General features: G+C 40.7%; 1 protein-coding gene across 3 annotated transcripts in view; it reads right to left on the reverse strand.

Annotated features, from left to right (window-relative positions):
* PDZRN4 (PDZ domain containing ring finger 4) overlaps positions 1-21299 on the reverse strand; it is a 244902-nt gene that overhangs the window by 4207 nt on the left and 219396 nt on the right. For all 3 annotated transcript variants that reach the window (XM_014963427.1, XM_014963426.1, XM_014963425.1), the window contains 4 exons: positions 14002-14100; positions 11739-11801; positions 8140-8241; positions 4606-4722 (listed from right to left, as the gene is read on the reverse strand). In XM_014963427.1, the coding sequence (XP_014818913.1) occupies positions 4606-4722; positions 8140-8241; positions 11739-11801; positions 14002-14100 (381 nt within the window). The remainder of the gene's footprint in view (positions 1-4605; positions 4723-8139; positions 8242-11738; positions 11802-14001; positions 14101-21299) is intronic.

The raw sequence follows: 21299 nt of genomic DNA on the forward strand, positions 1-21299 counted from the left end.
GGAATACAATGTCTTCCCACATCACCTGTTTTTTGAGTTCCAAAATGTCGTATTTTACATAGAGAAAAAACCCCAATGTCTAGAGAATTCTTTGTGAAAAACAAAAGTAACCAGAATGAAGAGCACCCCAACCAGCCAAGTGGCCAGGGCATTCACCAAGAATGCTGGAGAGTTAAGTTTAATTTTGTATTTTTCTAGTGTACCTCCTCTAGGCGAGTGCTGCTACATAAGCTATTCTGGTCCCTTCTCTCACCTGCTTTGGAGCTGCTCTGGCTTGTATTGATCTCCACTGCTGCTAAACCTCTCAGCAGAGAAGTGACTCCAGTCTGGGTCACCTAGTCTGCACTCCAGCCACTGCAATGTGTAACCCATGTTTCTCACTGCTTTGGAAAATATTTAACTACTGACACAAGGGAGAACAGCTCCACCAGACACTGGGAGGGCTGAGCTGCCCAACAGCCAGCAATTTGGGTGCTTGCCCCAAATGCAGAGCTCCATCCACACTAGCAAATGAGAAAGACCAGGATCTGAGCTCCTTGATGCTTCCTCTGATACCTCCAGCATGGTACCACATCACCAAAGCGCATATTTGAGCACTTCTGAAAAATCTCTTAATGTGTCTACTTGTATAGGTGTTGAAGGAGACTTTACAGTTCAGGCCCACATAATTTACAAGTTCAGAATTACTGACTGTTGTTGCACACACCACTTTTATCAAAAAATTAAATTTTGCTCCTTCAACTTCCACTTGATTTAGGCTGAGTGAATGTAATACACTGCCATCCACTCATTACACTACCTGTAACAGAGAAGTGACGCACATACAAGAGATGTAACAAAAGCAGACCCCATCTTTCCAATCTACCAGAAATCAGATGGGTGGAATTGATTTTGCCAAATGTAAGTGTCTATAGCACAGGCACCCGAATGTCAGGTGATCACTTCGCATTTCCCTCCCTGTCAGGAAGAAACAAGTGCCTGTACAATCAGATTCTTCTCAACTTAAAGCAGACATCCATATCACATTAAATCTTTACTCAGTATGTGGATACTAGTGGCTAGTTCAATTAAGGAAATAGAAAGTAGTACAGATATTTGTTGTACTGCATGTTTTTGAGATATATTTTTTTAAAAATTCCACTGTGACTCAAGTATGGTAGCCCCTGGCATTTCTGTCCTGGACTCATCATGCTTGCCAGAGCTCCTAAACTTCTGCAGACTGAGGAGTCTTTTACAACATAAGATGATTTAAATTTTATTTTGAAAGGTAACAAGCCTAATTCCAGGTTAAGTCCCTTCAGAAAAACAAGAACTAGCCTCCAGTTGTCAGTGCTTTGCTTTTGTCAGTGTTATCTATTATCTATTCCAAACAAAGTGTTTGTTTTCAAACGTATGTTGTCAATCTCTTCTACAATTACTTCTGTTTGAAATACCAAAGGGCTCCTTAGGCCTCATCTTTGCAGTGAGAACTCAGATAATGAGAAGACAAACCTGGCAGTGCGTACAATCAAGCAATAAATGAACCTCAAAAGATTCTGCATTTCAGCTCCAGCAAGCATTCATGCCTATAAAATGGCTAATCTTGATGGAATTCAGGCACTATTCTATTTTCGTTTTACAACTTATGATGTATTTTGGGACTCAAACCCAGGCTGCAACTAAAGTTTCAAGGCAGTGAGATTCAGTTGAAGGTTTTAATAAACATAGCAGCTGGGCTCTCTGGTCAGTCTCTGATAGTGAGAGACTGACCACAGAGAGAGGAATCTCCAGCTGCAGGCTAACCACGAAGTACCAGCCATGAGGGAAGACGGGGATTGATTTCAGTGGTGCACTAGAAGGGAAAATGCTCTTCTGCAAACAATGCTGGTCTTTTAAAACAGGCCTCTCAAAAAAGAATTCCCCCTAGATATCTTCACTGCATTTCAGCTTTGAATGAACTAGAATGTGGTTTTTTTTTATCCAATTCTTTCTCCTCTTAATAGGTTTTGATATATTCCATGATACCGATAAGAATTTCTGCATGGCAAATGTATGGTATTCTTCTGAAAGTTATCTCTGCTGCACAATGAACTGCAATGTTGTAAAGGGGAAGGAATACAATGAGTTATAAAAAATGGAGAGTTACATCTTTCCTCAAGGTTTATTGCACTATTCTATACAGAGAAGACACAATTCTTGATTGAATTCTATAGAGTGGCTTAAAAGTATACAGAAAAGACACCACTATCTACTTAATTCTTCTGTTACGAACTGTATGAATTTTTTCTGTGACAGCTCACACTAAAGGTTAAAATGGCATTCTGTAAAACAGACTCATATTTGGAAGGATATTCTGCTATAGTGTGTATTCATTCCTGCAGCTCACAAGATTCATGATGACAGACGATTATGAAGCCCGAAGGCTGTGTTTTGGTTGACAAAAATCAAGGCTGGTGTTAGAGTGAAACCTCCATGGCCAACTGGCAAGCTTGAAGATACTGAGCTTGGACACTGGCAGCTGCAACAGGAGCAGTTTCATTGCTCCGATGGATTATGTGATCCACCTCATGAAACTGCCAGGTTTCCCACCCTAACAAGGAGTAAAGAACAAGTCTTCTGACTTGCCGAGTCACTGCATCGAGTCTAGAGAGACAGCAGCTGTCACAAATTACTGACGCCCCATTACACGCCAAGCTGCATTTAGTTGATTCGATTACTCATCAGAAGGGCAAAGAAATGTCTGGCTGTCCTAGAATTACTTCAAGCAACCCCAACGTCAGACATCCCCAGAGCACAAGTAACCATAATTTTTTCAAGAGTAGCTCTCTTCTACGGTAATATAAAATCCCAATAGGGAAAAAAAACCCCTGTCCTTAGCATAAGATCCCAACGGGGAATAAGTGAATCACTTCACAGATCACCATTATTCAGGAATTAACACTATTCTCAACTCAAATTCAGAGAAAAAGCCAAAGCTTGTCAAGAACTTGGGGTAGAAGGTCACAACTGTGAGGTGATTTCAGAGGCCCTAACATTCATTGTGAGCAGCTAGGAGATGTTTGTAGATAGACCCACTCAAGAACTTCCTCCAGAAGTGGGGGATTGTGTGAAAATGTCACTTTTCACACTATTGTGTGAAAATGTCACAAAGGAAACTGCTTTGTGAAGAACAAGTGTTCTTTCTGACAGAAAATCTCTTGCTAGCTGAGATAAAATTTGTGGCTAAAAAACCCAACCAAGATGCCAAATATCATTTCAAAGTAGCTTGTAGTGCAGTACTTAGCACATTTAACCTGGGAAACTGAGGCTTGGCTCGCTGCCTGGAAAAGAGGGTCATAACTAAAGGGCCACTATAAATCCTGCTGCAAGGCTCCCTTCCCCTCTGACCCTGGAGTTATTTCGCTTTGTGTAAACAATTACATACTTGGAACATCAAGGATTTGTAATCTGATCTATCATATTCCAGATAATTGACTTAATTATTCTGTCAGTGTCTCTGTCCCAATGAATATTTAATTTACGTACAGTGAATAGCTTTAATAGGAGCTATCACCTAGTCAATAGCCCAGCGTCAAGGCTGGAGGGGAGGTAAGGAGGAAACAGGCTAGATGCACGTTCAGGCCCCAGTGTGGACCAGGCAGTGAGGTATTTGAAGCCAGGTCTCCTCTTAGCTCCCTGGTTTCCCAGAGAAGGAAGGCTCTCACAGTCTTTCTGTCTTCAGTTCAAACAAAAATGCCTCAGGGTCTGTTTTTGAGCTGTTCAGAATGGGGGAAAAAGTGTAAATCACAAATTTCTCTGGGTGGCAAAACAGCTTATCCCCAGCTGCACATACACAGAAGCCAGCAGACGAACTTGGATTTTATTTCCTTGGCTCCACACAGGTCTGCATGCTGACAGATCATCTGATTCAGGTGTGGATATGGTCACTTATGCCTTCCACAGTAAAGTACAAGTGAGAAGACCCATCCCCTGATGAAGTTGTATGGCTGGGGGTGCACATGCATCTTTGCCACAGTCACACCACTTAGAGCACATATGGGCAGGTAAGAGTCAGGATAGCAGCAAGCTGAGACTACACTAACAATATGCTTATTTGTCTCCATTAACAGAACAAATGCCGAGCTGTGCGCTGTCGGTATAAGAAAAATACACTTGTATTACCAAAACACCTGTTGTTTATTTTAAACACCTCTTCCATCTTGTTTTGCAAGCTCTCTGGTGCAAGGGCTGGCTCAGATCTCACACATATATATAACAGGAGGGACATCTATCTCAACCTGGAGCCTAGGTGCCACACCGGTACAATCCATTAAAAAAATAATTCACATAAAATATAACAACATAAGCCACAAACACTTCAGAATTAAAGAAGGAAAGCATATTATTCTGAGAGTTCAGAGAAAATGAGAAATTTGCACTTACCACAGCCTCATAAATTGTGATACTGGGCCTAAGCATCTATTGTTCTCCTTTTCCTTACCTACAGCATGCTGGAGTTCACAGCATTTTAGAGACAGAATTCTATCAAAGCCTTTGACTCCGTTTTACATCACCACTTTTCATTCTCTATTAATACAAAAGTATGCCTAGCAAAATTTCAGATGTTACGTTTAGTAGCAGTCCTACCTGCTCCACCTCGTTGGCTGTGTACTGCATCGCTTCATTGTGCTGCTCTTCCAACATTTCCAAGTTTAACTCCTCTAAGAATTCATTCCTTTCATCATCCAGCCACCCTTCTTCCAGCTGCAAAGAATACATTAGTACATTATATTATGTTAGCAAGGACACATGCTAAAACAGGGTAAACCCAAATGGCAATGCTTGACTAGTTCTTTTTATCCTAATGATTCTCTTCAGAAAGCCGGGCGGTAGGAGTTCACATCTCGAAAAGAGAAGAAGAAAAAGAAGGATAAAAAAAAATGGGACTCTTATGCCTTTTATCCTTTCTTGAAACAGTATGACTGATTTTCTCTCGTAATGAAGGAGACTGCACAGCACAGACATTATTTCCTTTCAAAAGGTATGAAAGGCGCAGCGCATAATCCTGAAGCTGTCATGTTCATTACTGCCGAGAGCCCCCGCGCTCAAAGAGCCGCAATGGTACTAATAGGGCCAGGAGGCAACCGGGCTCTTTCCTCTAACAACCTCCGTCCCAGCGCTGTGCCCCGCTGCCGCCACCTCAATACAAACCTTACGTTGCGTTTCTGTCACCATTTCCCCATTGATCTTCCAGGTAAACAAACAAACAGAAGAGGGTGACAGAAAGATGCGGGGATTTGAAGGGAGGTTATTTTTGTTCTCGCGGTGTGTCTGGAAGCAAGGCTTATCTGTTTGTTTGGGTTTTTTTCCCCAAGTGTGAAATAACACTTTGACATTTGGTGAAGACAGTGTCGCAAAATGACAGGAGGGGATGCTATGTTTTCTGTCAAGTGAGTATATTCTCTTCCCGCGCCCACTTTGCACCTTTTACATCTTTCTAAACTGATGAAATAAGCACCCCTGGCCTAAAACGCTATTCTTCCCGTTTTGTTCATTGTGCACATGCATGTGTGGGGCACACATCCATTTGTATCTGTAATCCCTTGCCAGACGGCACACTGTGTCAAAACCAAAAATATTAGTCAGTGACACTCCTGGCTACAAGGACGAGATTGTAGCAGAAAGAAACACTTATTGTTTTGTCACAGGTGAAGAAACCAGAGGGAGAAGGTGACAAAAAGACGCTAAAAGGTAAAACTCCCGGCATTAGACAATTACCCACTATTCATGTCCCGAGACAGGAAGAACAATGTAACACGGGCCAACACCTACAGCAGCAGAAGTACCACTGCCTCAAAGCTCTGGCCACAGGTGCCAGTCAGAAAAGTTACATCAAACCAGCAAGTAGTAGTTCAAAGCCACATACACAAGAAGTGATGGATGCTGTGTGATAGCTGAATACTGGCAGGAAACCATTGTTTCCTTCACAAACTCTGATGGGTTTTTGTCTGTGCCAATGAACTCTTTTCTCTTAAAAAGTACATAAACATTTCACCATTTCCCTTGGCAAAGCCTCCCCCTAACAGTTTGGGATTAGAAGAGGACAGGTTTGTCCTTAATGGGACTTTCAGACTATTCTCTGAAACATCTTATACTGGCCACTCGTTTCTTTACTTGTTTGTTGTTTTTTGTTTTTCCCAAGGAAAGCATAAACACAGCCACCTTCTACCATAAAGCTGAATTTCTCTCGTTGGAGGAATTTGCAGAGATTAACAAATCTGGAGGACAAAATATGAATGTCACTTGGGCATATTTGCTGGTTTGATTGTGGCAAACCCAGTACTGAACTAATGGGAATGCTTATGTTATGTTACAGTTTTTAGAATAAGATAATATATGGCTTAGTATACTTGTGCACTAAATACACACGTATGTGTGCACACAGACACATGTGAATGCACATGCCTGTGCCATTTGTTTACACATTAAACAGGTTGTGCGCTCCTTTGGTGCTCTTTCTAAACTTAATTATTCATCGGTATTCGCTGCACAAATAAAATGGTCAGAGAAGGTTTTCTTCCCTGTTACTGAATGAATGTGCTCAGCAGTCACCCTTCAAGACTGCAATACTGCTATTACCATTTCCTATCTAGAGATAAAAGCCTGCTTAATCCTGCCGTCTCTCACCAGAGTCAAAGCAACACAAATAGCAGAAATCAGTTTGCGGACAGCCTAATTTCTGATATACTACCCCTTTTCTTCAGTTTTGTATGAATATGTTCTTAAAACACATAAATTAAACAAAAAAGAACCACACAAAACACCAAAGGCCCAAACCCAAATCAAAACACACTTTTATAGTTTGAAAGGAGCATCCATATGGGAAGCTATATTGGTAGAGCTAAGTAATTCCTTATCTCATATTGATTTAACTTTTTCATGTTGACCAGTCTAAACAAATGCAGAGAACGAACTTTCACAGCACATGTATTTTACAAGTGGGTGGGTTTCTGTTCCCCACTAAAAACCAAAATCTTAGTGAAAAATAGTGACAATAATATTGAAACAACTCTTTCAAAACTTCTGCAGCTTCCAGTGACAGATAGAATTTTGCAATATAAACTGTTGCATGGCATAGTTTGCTATACTATGTCACCAGTTTTATGGGAATTGTTTAGATTCCTGGAAAACATAAAGGGAATGAATGCTGAAATTGTGAATCTTTTATAACTACCGTACTCAAGTAGAGATTCCAAGTGGCACTGAATTACACTTCTCAATTTAATTTCTACAGCATATTCAGCTAGCGAGACAGAATATCAGATCAATAGCATGAGAGACAAATGGCAACATAACCAACTCTGAATTGTTGGCAGATGGAGAGAATAGTGACAATATAATGTCTTTTTGCTTTGCAATGGCCAATAAACAGAACATAAAGGGAAGTACAAACGCTACTATTCTTCCACTCTACCTTTCCTTTAGTTTGATGATCAACCTAACATCTGCCCTCTGCAATGATATAAGGAATCCTTGGCATAGCAAGATTCTTGGCATTGGCATAATTTTATTTTTAAAACCATAGAAATGTTTCTAAAAGCTTTGGAGAATGCACCTCCCAGTACACAATTTGCAATGTACAAGCAGGCTTTTGTGACCAGGGTGCTTTGAAAACAATTAGATCCAGGTTTGCTAAATGGTATTGTAGTGAAAGTTCCATAATTGGTGCATAAATGAACAGTTTACATGCTCACTTATAAGTGCACAGGATAAGAAGAGCCATCACCAATAACCAACTACAGCTCTGTGTAAGTTCATACAAATAACTGAGGTAAGTATGGGAAATTTATCCCCAGAACAAATAAGAATCATCTAATGAGTAATACAGAGTTTTCAAGTTCTACTTCATATTTTACTAATATCATATTAGTACTGTTAGCTTTATTTGCATACCTGCTTACTCTCCCTGCTGGAAAGGAATTGCTTAGTTTAGGGAAAACAATCCCAAGTAACATCATGCTATTTCCTTTGTTGGCCAAAGAGGGGCAAAGCTCTGCAATTATCTGTTTCCTCCTTTTGTTGGGAACTTTGGCATTCCTATTCCTCAGCAGTTCATTAGTTACAGTGACAGTGACTGTATCGCATAACCCAGGTTCTGGCTCAGTGATTCTATTTAGTTACCTGCATCTCTGGTCTTGCAACCAGCAACACAATTTTCTTGCATTCTTCACTGGAGAGCAACGCCACTGCCTCTTCCCGATTCTGGACATCTTGGCCATTTATCTAGAAAACAAATGAAAGTGGCACATTAGTTTCTATTTCCACAAAGCAACACACAATAAAGGGCAGATATCAGCTCATTTGTGCTGAATGTATGGACAATGAAACTCGCGCAACGGGCTCATCTTCAACCCCTCAGTGGTAAGTGCCTTCACTCAATTACGTGCTTACTGTAAGAGCTGTATCGATCGTTGAAGGATGGCGGACATCAGAGGAAGCAGTTATGTTCATAAATGTCCAACCTGCGCCCTGGTAACATACATCTAGCAACACAATTAACCAGCCCCTGACAGGTGACGTTCATCTTTCTCTGTTCAGAGTAATGGAAGTGTCACTCTGAGATAATAGTGCTGGTGGAAGCAAGACCAGTAATGCTACAGCTGAAATCAGTCACACTGTATGTTGGTAGAGAGCCAATTAGAGAGCTACAACATTATCTCTCACCAGGCAATACTTACAGGCCACCGCTTATTGCTGCTCCATTTAATCATTTCATATTTGTGTGGACAGCTTAGTATCCAGAACCACACAAAACATATGTATCTCCCTTACAAGGGGATAATCAAAATAAAATTGCTTCTCCAATGAGAATGTGCTTTTCTCGCTACCTTTCTACTATTCTGTCACCTCATTAAAACAGCCAAGTCCACGACTACATGGTAACAAACACATTTTGCATTGTCCAAACCCCTTTATTGAGGGAATCAAATAGAAATTTTATTTTCCATGCGTATTTGATTTTGTCCAATTCACAGCACAAGAGGTGGATTATTCTCATTGTAGCAACAAAAAAAAATACTCGGTCTATTCCAAAATGGGTGAAAACAAAACTGTAAGACAGAAGTATCTGAATATTTGGGGGAAATAAAATCTCATAAGGGTTTCATTTGAAAGTAGTAGACACTTCCTAGTCAAAAGTAAAGAGAAAGTTGCATTTCTGCACTTACGTCTGGCTTGAAAGCCTTGTCTCAAAAGGACAGCTTTAGTTCAGATTAAAGATAATACTGATCACCTAACTGGCAATGAGTAAAATGCTGGACACCCTTCAAAGCTTACACGAAGGGATTGCTGTGGTCTGAGGGAGACCCGACAACCATGCGGTAATGCAGAGCTGCCCTAACCCAAAAAGCAGAGATGCAGCCACAGAGGTTCAGGACCAGATCTCCAGCTCAAGCAAAACACCCCCAGCCGCGGTGGCTGCTTCTGTGATTCCTTTCAGCTGAGCAACAGACCCCACACAGCCTGGAGAAGCCCACCCCACAACAGCTGCACCATCATGAGGGACAAGCAGGACTTCAGCCTGCCCCACAGCACCTAACTCACATGGACAACACTTGTCCACCTGCAGGTTCAGAGCGAAAAATAGCAGAAGGTGAGGCAAGTCTCGCTAGGACTGTCCTTATACAACCCTTCCCTTGACTTTGTAACATTTCATGTGAAATACTCGGGCTGTCCTCAGATATTTATGGAGACTGTGAAGGTGATGGGAGAGGTGTGAGGTTTGTAAGAATGAGAAGAGAACAGTTTCAGCCTCAAAAACATGAGGAAATCTGCTGTAATTTTGTGACAAATACATAAAACAGAGCATCCTTCCCAGCCTTAACCAATGCCATCCACCGCCCACAGAAAATGCCCCAATGCTCAAGGATCCAGCTCTCTCCCAGCCTCACTGTAATCCCCCTGTAATGGCACTGTCACCTTCTATTTCTCTGAGTTATCTCATCAATAAGAGTAGATAGAGGGTCAATGTGTTTTCAGATATTAAAGTAAACCCCACATAACTCTCTGGGTGTTAACTTTAATGATCAAACTCATAGCTATATATCAGCACTGACATTAAAGTAATGCTCCGGTCTACAAAAGGATGGCAGAATTACCTATGCTTTTTTCTCGCCCCCGGAGTCTTTACTCACAATTGAAATGAATTTCATTAGAAACTGGAGAATGTTTGCCTGAACTGTTGTTGGCTCTCCGCTTCATCCAGAAATTTTAGAAAGCAAGGAAAGGAGCAGAAAATGAATCTACCATCTATTTCCTTATTTTGAGAGGCACAGAATAGAAATTAAAGTTGTTTCAACTTGGTCAAGAATGTTTTTCCCTCTGATTTTTGAAAGTTAAAAATAGCATTATATCCTGTTTGCTTTCTTCAGTGGGTATTTTGTAAAAAGATGCAGAAGACAGTGAACTGTCTTTTCCACTCCTAGTCATACCCTATGATGTGGTCCCACCACCCCAATGCCCACCAAGGAGCTCACTGTCCCCACACCATGGCATCTGTGTCTTCTGAGGGAAGGATACCATCCATCCTGTGAATATTTTCATGTTTCCAGCCACACAGAGAATAAACCAGCAGGCCTTGAGTGAACCCCGACATTAAAATGTAACTTATTATTTTCTCTCCAAAAAATGGCCCACTTTGGTAAGCCAGCTCATAGACCCTGTTGTGTTGGCTGGACTCCCGAAGCTGGTACCAGGGTAACAGGTACAGCGACAGGCTCCAGCAACAACATTTCCTGCAGAAATGAAAAGACTGGAGGGAATGAACAGGCTGGTCTTATGACAGTCTGAAAGCTCACTTGCCTAAATTCATGAAGGGCAATTACAGAACTGGTTACAGAAAAGTGACTTTTCATCACTAGGATCTACTTCTGGGGCTTCAGAAAAAAGGTCAGAATACAAGGTAAATTGACTGGGATCCAGAACTAAAATGCTCTACAGTACAGCGAAGGCTTTCCAGCCTACTGATGTTTGGTAGCTGTTTTGTGATTTTGTCACTAGTGCAAAAACCATACTATTTCCTGACTGCTGAAAATGGAAACCCACTGCCATTCTAGCTGCTTCCCTCTCTGTACAGGTACACTGCCCTCCTCCAGAGCCAGCAGCCGGCCACCCTTGCCCCCAGTGGTTACGCCATATCAGACAAACCTGTCTAAAATGAGTGGATAGATAGAAATGAAAGGATAAAAAAACGCCAAGATGGTGGATTAGAAAAGAACTCAGAAAAGCGATGCTTTATTGGTGGAGGAAAGAAAATATTAACAAAAGTCTAGTGAATCCCCACCTCAAGTACATTCAAGATCATCCTTCACTAACATCACATATTCTGTATGTAAACTCTTACCATCTATGCTCAGCATGAGTGAGTTTTACCCAAATTTATGCAATGGCTGAATGATCAGCAAGTCTCTGACACCCATATTTATGTCTGCAGGATCCCTGTTTAGAAAGTGACACTGAAATGAAAATAGGGGAAGTAAGATTTGCTAATAAATATGGCAAAAAAAGACACGGGACATGAGCCAGAACGAGTTTGTCATTCTCATTTTTCAGTACACACGCTCTAGCTCCCAGCTATTGTGTTAAAAAACAGACAGACATGGATTTTCTCATCGATCAGTGTAACAAAGAGAACCACCTTCCCTCATTAATAGTCCACAGAGAAGACAGCACTGCACGTTTGTCTGAAGACAGAGTTTAAGGAAGAGTCTATTGTCACATACTTGCAAAATGCGATCTCCTTCCCGGATCCGGCCATCTCTGGCAGCAATGCTGTTCGGATCAACCTGCACAGGACAATATCCAGTAACTGAACATGGAAAGACATTTACTGGAAACAGTAACAGCTGCACAATTTGAAAATGTAGTGTTTTTACTCTGTACAGAGGCAATCTGAAGTTTCCCCTACAGTCACATGGATTCAACAGTTCTTTAAATAATCGTGTAAAGTTATTTCAGATAAAAAGCCTAAAGACAGAAGATCTTGGGAGCATATGATTTTCAGATTAATACTTTCCTATGCCACCATCAGGCATTAACCTTTAGCTGTCAGAGCACAAAGAGTTAATGACAGAGTCCCTATTCTCTGGAAGTTCAGTGTGGGCTAAGTGCTTCTGCAGCAGTTGATACCTCTATACGAATGGGTAAGTCTTTGGGAAAAGAGCGCGTTTATTTTTCTCTCCTGGAAACATGTACTATTAAATGATTACCTCAGTTATCAATCTGTTATTTCACAGATCACAAGGAAACAGCAAAGAACCTCAAAGGATCTATATTGTATAGATCACTCACAGGTACTGTATAGTGTTCCTCATCTGAGTCAGTCAATTTTAAGTTAGTTTAACATAAATAGATGTTTAGGGCTCCATTAACAGTTTATCAAAGTCACTGTAGCTCATCCCTGAGCAATGACCTACTGTTCATTACAGGGCAATTTGATCTATCACCTTTCACTTGATGGTTATCTTAAATAATTTATTTTGCCTCGTCATGCCATAAGCTATTTTTTCAAACCAAACATCTGAGTTGAGCATTTGGTTTGCAAGTTACATCTTCCGCAGTTGTTTGGTATTATTTTCTTCTTGTGCACTGTCATAGAAAAAAAATATGAATCTAAAGTGCTTAATCAAGTATGAAAGACAATATAATTACATTCACTTTAAAAGCTCTGAGAAATTTCAGGTAGGAAAACCAGCACATTTCAGATATAATCCTGGAGTGTATTAAGAAATTTCTGCACTTTTTTTGTCCTCAAAGGGTCAAACAGAATAACAGCAGCACTTATATAACTGGTGGAAGACTTACTCTTGGGTAGTTTTATACTACTTTCTCATTCTTTTTCAAGGTGGTGCTTTTCAGCTTCTTTGACATTGCTGCTGGCCTGAAAATGTGCAATCTTGCCTTCAGCCCAATTCACTGATACATAGAAGAATTCTATGTACTGATCCTCTCTTTCCATGAGCTTCACTCAGAATTTGGAATGACAGAATCAGAATCATAGAATATCTTGAGTTGGAAGGGACCCATAAGGATCATCGAGTCCAACTCCCTGTTCCTCACAGGACTACCTAAAACTCAATCATATGAGTAAGAGCTCCATGAACTCTGCCAGGCTTGGTGCTGTGGCCACTTCCCTAGGGAGCCTGTTCCAGTGACCAGCCACACACTCAGTGAAGAACCTTTGAAAATGTCCAAATTTGGTTCAGCATGTCACAAAAGTGAAAAACTGGGAACACAGTTCAAGCAGGACACTCACCAGTGAGCTTGGACTCACCAGTGACCTTGGCCTCACAAGATTTCTGTTTTATCTAGAAAAACAACCCTCTTTGAGTGGCTGGAGACTCAAAGGCGGCTTGTGTGCTTGGAAGTCTTGTGGACTGACCCTGTGAAACACTAACACCCTGTGATATGTGCTGAATGCCATGTTTTCCCGGTGAAGCCAAGGAAAACCTGAGGATTCATCCCATCTCAGTATCCAGTATTCTATTTTTTTGTCTGTCAAAAAAATAATTATTGGTCTTTCTGACATATTCCTCTCCCAAGCTACTCTCTCCGCCCACCTGTGGTATTTCTGCATGTACCATAACTGTAACAAAACCACGAATAATAAAATAAAGATTATCCACTGTCATGAATACCAAGGCTGTGGCAGGGGGAGAATGCAAGCAGAACGTGGAGCAGGTGCTTTTCTCCTTCAAAACTCTGCTTGATTTCCACTGTAAGAACAGATTTCTTTCAAAATTCAGACCATGCTCAGACTGCTTTGTACTTCCCTAACTATGATGTTGTAGTTAAAAGCGTTCACATTAAAGAAGCTCACTAGTAATAATTACACTACTTGAGCAACATAATTTAAACTGATAATCAAAATGAATTGAAAGTGACACGTGCTGGCTGATGGCCGACACTTCTGCACTCTGGTCTCAGAGCACTTGCTCGTGCATTCCCTGGCATCTCCCATGTTCCTCCCCACTGCCATGTCCTTACCTCGCTGACATAGATCCCCATGTCCTCCTCATCATCAGTTCTGTAACAGACAGTCAGCCCCAACTTCTCCTGGCTGCTAACACGGCACAGCTCCACCTCCTGTAAGAAAACATGTCGGTTTATATGGTGGATTTTGCCAAGGGTGGAAAAAATTGTGTAGCACAAAGGAGCACCAAGTCACTTACACACTCATACCGTAGGACATGCTCAGACTCATACTGTATGACCTAGGCTTACTGCCTAGTCTCAAGACACAATATTTTGTGTGCATCTTTAAGGGGGAAAATATTCTAGGAATTAAGACGGAAATCCCAAGGCATTGCAGATTGAAGCTATAGAGAAACAGTTCAGTAGGTCATGCCAAACTTTGAGAAATATAGCTGTGCATTGATTTTGCAGTTTTTTTGCTTTTGGGTAATAGAAACTGACTTACAGTATATTACATAGTCATTTTAGTCCCATCACACCAACTATTGATTTATAGGACATAAGACAGACTGGGTACACATCAATCAATCCATCACACAAGTGCCACTCCCTTCTAACAGCAATCCAAGCCATAAAGCAAAACCACAGCCTTCCATTAATAGCATAATTCATTCCCTGGCCAGTTTAGTGCCATAGCTTCACTGCAGAAGCTGTTAGATAACAGAAGGATGCTTCAAGGAATCTCCTGTGGAGCCGAACAGCCGTGGCATCCTCCTCAATTGTGAGATGATGCAGAAAACATATTTTTAGTGCCAGATGTCCCAGCAGTGGCATCTCATGAAAAGTGCAAGTTTTAGGGCAGATGGCACAGTGATAGCTACTACATACACCCATCTGAGTCAAGCATCTTTAGGGTTTCACGAGGGAATCATTCACAAAAAGGCTGCACTTGGTTTGAACACTGAAACAAATATGTGTAATGAAGCACAGTGAATCTGATAGCACAGAGTATTAGCCTGGGTGAATATAGGAAACTTTAGTTGATACATGTATTTCAAGGCAGTCTGCAGGTGCTGTTTGGAACTTAAGAGTTTCTGCTTCTCATGGCTGCACAAAAAAATAAGAGAGAGACAAACCCATGTTTCAGTTCTCAGTCTGTGATAGAGAGCTTGTTCCTCCCATCCCCAGAGGTATCATGCAGATTAACCCATAGACAGAAACAGGTTGCACAGCAGTGAGGACTCACTACTGAGTCTGATCAAGTTGTGGGGACCAGGTTTCGAAATACCTCAACTTACAGAAAAACCCACGGTTCACGCACATGGGTTAGCAGACGAACCCCATGCAGTTTTCATTTCAGCTGAAAACCTTTCATGAAGTGCACTGCTAAGGCTCGCTTCCCTGCTCCCTCACCAAAGCACACATCTAGACAGGTTCCGTTCCTGCATGAATCCCATAAACTTCTCCCTGGAGTTTGGACATTCAACGTCTTAATGAAAACTAAGAAAACGTACAAAATACCATGAAATCTATATTATCCTTTAGTTTTTCTTAAATATGGCAGGAGTTTTAAATAGGGTGGTAAGAAGTGGAATTAGTCACCAGTACACAATATACATAGGGCTTGAAAGAAGAAACACAGGACCGTGTTTTATTAAGGAAGAGAATTGCAGTGACCTGATTTTGGCATTGGGAGTGAAAGTATGTACTGGAGGGAGGCCCATTCAAAACCCATAATAATTGATGCCTCCAGAGGGAAAGAACACTTGACTAGAACTGTAATATTAGGGAGAAATTACAGTAACAAAATGGCTTCAATTACAGCAACAAGGTATACTTTTAAGGAATAAAGGAGCTTGCAGTCCCTTGGAGGCCTATAAGGAAGCCTAAATACACCATAAAGGACTGAGACTGGGACCTTTAAATCAAGGCAAATGAGGAGCTGTGCACAAGCTGAAATCCATTGACTTTCATCGTCCTGCCAGCACAACCTCCCGTATCCCTGCGCTGAGGCTGGACCAGGGCCCCAAGGACTGCTCTGAACATAATTCCTTCGGTCAAAAATGACCTTGAAGATCTTGTGGATGATTTGTCTCAAAATGTTTGTTATGACAAAGCTGCAGGAATGTTTCCGGTTGAAACAAACGGAATCTTTCCAGTGTGCTCTGGCTCAATAAGCAGAACAATTTAACCATTTAGGGCATGAAAGAGCAAAGGAAAATGAGGATGGCCCCAGAGGCTCCATCCTGGGAGTCCAAGAGGATTGCTAAAGCCATCTCTCAGAACCAGCTGATGACAAGTATGAGTACAAATATCTACTGACTGGGACACACCAGCCCTGGCTGTGCACAGCACTTGAATTCCCACAGCTTTTGTTTCTCCACTCAGTAACAGAGCTTAGAGCGGAGACGTGTACTTGGTACTCTTGGGACTACTACCTCTTTCCTAAATTACTATATGAGGCTGTGGCCACTTAGAATCTGTAGATGCCTACAACTGAGATACTGGTACTTAGTGTTAAAGGCTCAATAAACATTTCATGTTTTTCAGTCTAAACTCGAGCACATACTCAAGTAATATCTCATTCAGTGTGAGGCAGAAGTTGGATGACACCTCTTGCTTTGTGTGGAAGCCTTTTTCCCACTGCACATCTGTACTATTAACCTCATGACACCTTTTTTTTACAGGAAACATGATACATGCTGGTCACATTCAAACAAATCAGGGTTGACAACATCTCTGAAAAACTTAAAAACACTTTGCATAAAATATTAAATCATCTCTCAGGGAAAAGCCTACTAGTCTAATATTTAGCTGTACATAACAAGCAGATCTGAAACAACTTCAACAGAAGAGCAGCAACTGACACACCAGAGAACCTGGACAATCATGGTCAGAAGCATTTGACACTGCATTTTGTGACAGATGCTTTTGAGTGGGTTTTTTTCCCAACTGGTCTTTAACAGAAGAAAGAATAAGTTTGGCAGCAGTAATGTATTTGTAAGGATCTAATCTCCTTCTTTGAAATCCTTTTAGATACATGCAAACACACACACACATATAGTTGCTTTGTCTTTGGGTTTTGTGTGTGTCTGTGTAGGGACTAAACTGACAGTCTTAGAAATTCAGCATTTTAAAAATCTGTGAGAAACAATATTTGGGGATTCATGAAATGTGCTGACAGACAGATGGTGGAAGGAGAGGGACTGAGGAGAGACCTCAGGAGACAACAGCCTCCTTCTCTTTTGGACACTCTGGGGGCAGCCGCCTCTCAACACGAAGAGTATTCTACTGCCAAGTGACAGAAATCAATGCCAAATTGCTAAATCTTTGACTTGCTGTTGCTTTTCTCCATGCAGGCAGAACAATAATTCAGTGCATGGCCACAGTGAAGACAATACTTTAAATTGTTCCACCATAAATTACTTGGTTAAAAGATAGACACGGAAATTAGAATAAGCATTATCCTGTCTTGAAAGACTGGGATGTGAATTTCCGAGGTAGCTCATTTCTTCCAGCACAGAAAAGACAGCCAAGAGGTGGAGGTCATGATCTTGAAGGACTGAAAACTGGTTATATTGGTCATCCTCTGAAGTGATGTAGTAGTGGCTGTAGCCTCTGGCTCCCAGTTAAAGGCTGTCATTTGCTTCCATGATGGAAAGTGAGTTTACAGGCTGTCAGCCTCAGGAGACATAGGACCAAACAAGGAGCTGTCACCAATTTGGGGAGGGAAGGCTACGTTAATACTGTCATTTCTCTAAAGTGGTAGAGAAGTAGATTATAAATGTCATCAACTGGGCTGTTGGCTTTCTAGAATTGCTGAAAAGAGGTTAAGGGCTGTTAAAGGAGACCTTGTAAAAGTTTGCATCAGTTTGAATTTTTAGTGGGTCTTCTGACTGAAAGCCAGGTTACAAAGATTAAAGCTGATGGTGTGCTAGAAAACAGACCATGAACCCTTCAGTGCTCATCCTTAACAGTCTTTTGTGGGTAAAAAGAACTCTTCACATTTTCCCTCCACACACTGGAAAATAGATTACAGCCTAAGAAGGAAGTTTCTTCTTGCTACACCCAGATGATGTTGACAAGACGTATTAATCTGATGACCCTGTGCTGGAATAACTGCACACATAGAAAGCTTACTCTCCCACAATTTTCTTTGCTGAACACTCTACCAGTGGCATCTACTAAGCCATGCACACCTTTGATTCCTTTCCCCACTTTCTGTCAGGATTAAATACCCCCTGTTCAACTGTATTCAACCCATTTACACTGGCTGAGCTCTGCTCCTGTCTCATAACTGCCTGTCACCCTCTCTCATCTCCATTTGGACCATCCCATCCTGGAATGTCTCTCCACAAACACAATCCTTCTGTCCTCACCTTCAGCTTCCCGGTAAGCAGGAAGTCCCATCCACTAAAGTGACTGGTTCGTTGCATATGAACCATGCACACAGCCAGGCACTACCGAAATAACCTATTATTGCTGCCACTTTGTTCTCCTTCCTCTCTCTCATCATCTGATCCTTTGTCTTGCCTTCTCACACTTCTGTGCAATGAGAAGAGATTTTTGTACTGGTGGGAAATAAGGCGAAGAAGAACTTAGAACTCAATAAAAATTAGTTGTGATGAACAGAAAGCTACCTTCTTCGCCCGGCAGGAGACTTGCAAAGCCCATACAAGAACTTCCAAACTTAGTTTGGAGCTAAAAGGGTGGCTTTGAAACTCAGAATAAACTTGAGAACTGATTTGTCCCTTGCCCAGGATCTACTGGGGAATAAGTAGTTCATGGAATCCCTGATGCTCTCTATGATAATACTATTTTTTTTTAATTTGGCCTACTATATTCACAGAATTACCAAAGACATTGATTGAATTCTTTCCATGGAACTGTAAATCTTGGGCTGCTCTACTGCAATGGCGGCTTAAGGAGAAAAACACTGGCTCAGCTCTAAAGGCTTTAGGGTCCAGTTGCCTGACACTGTAATATTATCTCCTGTCATTCTATGTCCATTTTTCATTTTTGTCCACTCATGACTTACTGGCTGTGAAACACAGTAAGACTAGTTTATTTTTTATACTGTAGACCAGTATAAATAACAAAAGTTAATCAACTATTCAACATTATTCTATAGTATGGCAAAGGTAAATTCTACAATTGGCTACGTCAAGTCAAAACATGACGTCCCAAGACTGGGAGACTTCTCAGACTATGCTGACAAGGAAACTTGCCAATTCCATTTGCAATTTATTTGTGTAGGGAAACACACTGATTCATTTCTGGAATGGAAATCCTTAATAAGGAAACCTTAATAAAAGGTTATCATTGCAAATGACAGAGGATGAACTTATAGATACAAGTAACTGATTGTAAGATCGAGAAATGCAAATTTTCTGAAAAATCACTGGGTATGTTTTAGATTACTGGGCATATGTTTGAGATTCTTCCCTGGATGATGCTCTATAGTGAGGAAGGGATATTTCCCTACCTTCTCAAATTCATCATGATTTTGAAAAAAATTAGTAAGATCTTGCCTCATAAGACAATTTTTTAGCAGGTTTCCAGAAGTTTTCTGCCTTTAAGTCCCTATTCCCTGTTCAATTGTAATGGCTTTGGTGCAATCACCTCATGTGACTTTGTGTGTCTTGTTTTCCTTATCTATAAGCAGAAAACAATGCAAACACCACTAGAGTGGCAGGACATAACAAAATAAATGATTACAGAGTGTTTGAAAGGCACTGTAAAAATATTATAAACACTCTACATCCTTTCAATATTCCCCATCTGCCTTATAGCAATTGTTGCATGCCGCTAAAAGGACAGAAAGAGACTATCAAAAACATAATAGCTATTGAGTTCCCTTCACCTGTACAGTATATCAGAGTAATGGGTCCCATGAACTTTGATAACACCATTAGAAGGGACAGCATGGAATCAAAACACAACAGTATTTTTCCTAAATGGACTATGTGTGATCATTTCAGTTAACATTTAAGTCCTTATTACAATGAGAAAATCACCTCACTGTGGAGACATAGTCAAATATCAAATTAATTTTAATCAGTATTACTGTCCAGTGTAACAGAAGCTGTGATTCACAGTTCAGAGTTTGTATTTTCGTGACATGGTAAGACAAAGGATCCTAAACATGTTCTGTTTATGATACAGTCAACCATTTCATTTCTTAGCATTAAATAGCATCTACCTTGTCCCATTTAACTCCATTATCTTTAGAGGAAAAGAACGTTAGCTTTTCCTGCTGGCTATATATCAGCGTACTCCAGCCTGTAAAGCCAAAACATTGTGCTTTCTTCCTTCTCCCCTTTAAACAACTCTTCTGAATGGGAAAAAAAAACAAAAACAAACGACAGAAAGGAGAATGGAAGTTTTGCTATTTACAATTATGAAATTGCCAGGTTTTAAATTAGGAGCCACCTATAGCTTTTAAAAAAAAGGAATTCACCACAGTGTACTGGAGAAGGATTCCTACTTCACTGGGAGAAAGATAAAAAGCTCCAGACTGGAAAAGTCCTTGTGGGGTGAAACAGACAAGGCAATTCAGATATGCTTTATCTTCATCCTAAAATGTATGAAAGAGCTGTATCTTAGCTCAAGTCTCTAAGGTGGCTGACAAATAACCAGTAGGATAGCATTTTCTAAGGCACAAGAATTCAGAGAGAGGCAGTCTAGGGAGGTCTCTTTGGGTTAAGAAATTACTCTGTGCAGTAAGATGATTATTAGTACCTCTTGAATCAAAACCAGATCAGGAATTGTTACTGGTTGCTGTTATTGTATCAACAATAAAAAATAATAAGAAAAATGTTATCTTCATAGCCACACAGAACAGTGCAGTTATCACCAATTAGTGAATTACTGCCCATCACTAAATAAGTGGTCACATGCATACTCTGAAAAAAACGCAGGTGTGAGCTGAAACACCTTATGTTCTACCCCTTCATGAACCATTATCAGGTAGAGCTCCAAATGCTCCAATTTACCTCATAGCTGGGCTGACATAATAGTTTCCAAATGCTAAAATACACCAAGGTTTAGCTGACATGTTTTATGATCATGTCCTTGTTTTCCTGTTTCTTTCACAAGCACTTGTAAAGCAGTGTCTTTGTACCAGGTTAGTTATTCTGTGTCAGCCTTGACTGCACCTTCAGAAGAGATCAAGGCTTATTGAATGCAATGAGTGGACCCAATATCTGATGATCAAAGGTGGAGGAGTGCAGCATTTACCATAAATTTTAAGAAAAAGAGAAAAAAAAAAAACTAACAAAATAATAAAGCAAAATAAGCAAAGAGTAGTTACTTTTCTCTCCATTTTTCCTTTTTACCTGTAGTAATAGCTGAGAAGCTGCTTTAATGTT

The sequence above is a fragment of the Calidris pugnax genome, unplaced genomic scaffold (genome assembly GCF_001431845.1).
Source record: "Calidris pugnax isolate Ruff unplaced genomic scaffold, ASM143184v1 scaffold44, whole genome shotgun sequence".
Lineage (NCBI taxonomy): Eukaryota > Metazoa > Chordata > Aves > Charadriiformes > Scolopacidae > Calidris > Calidris pugnax.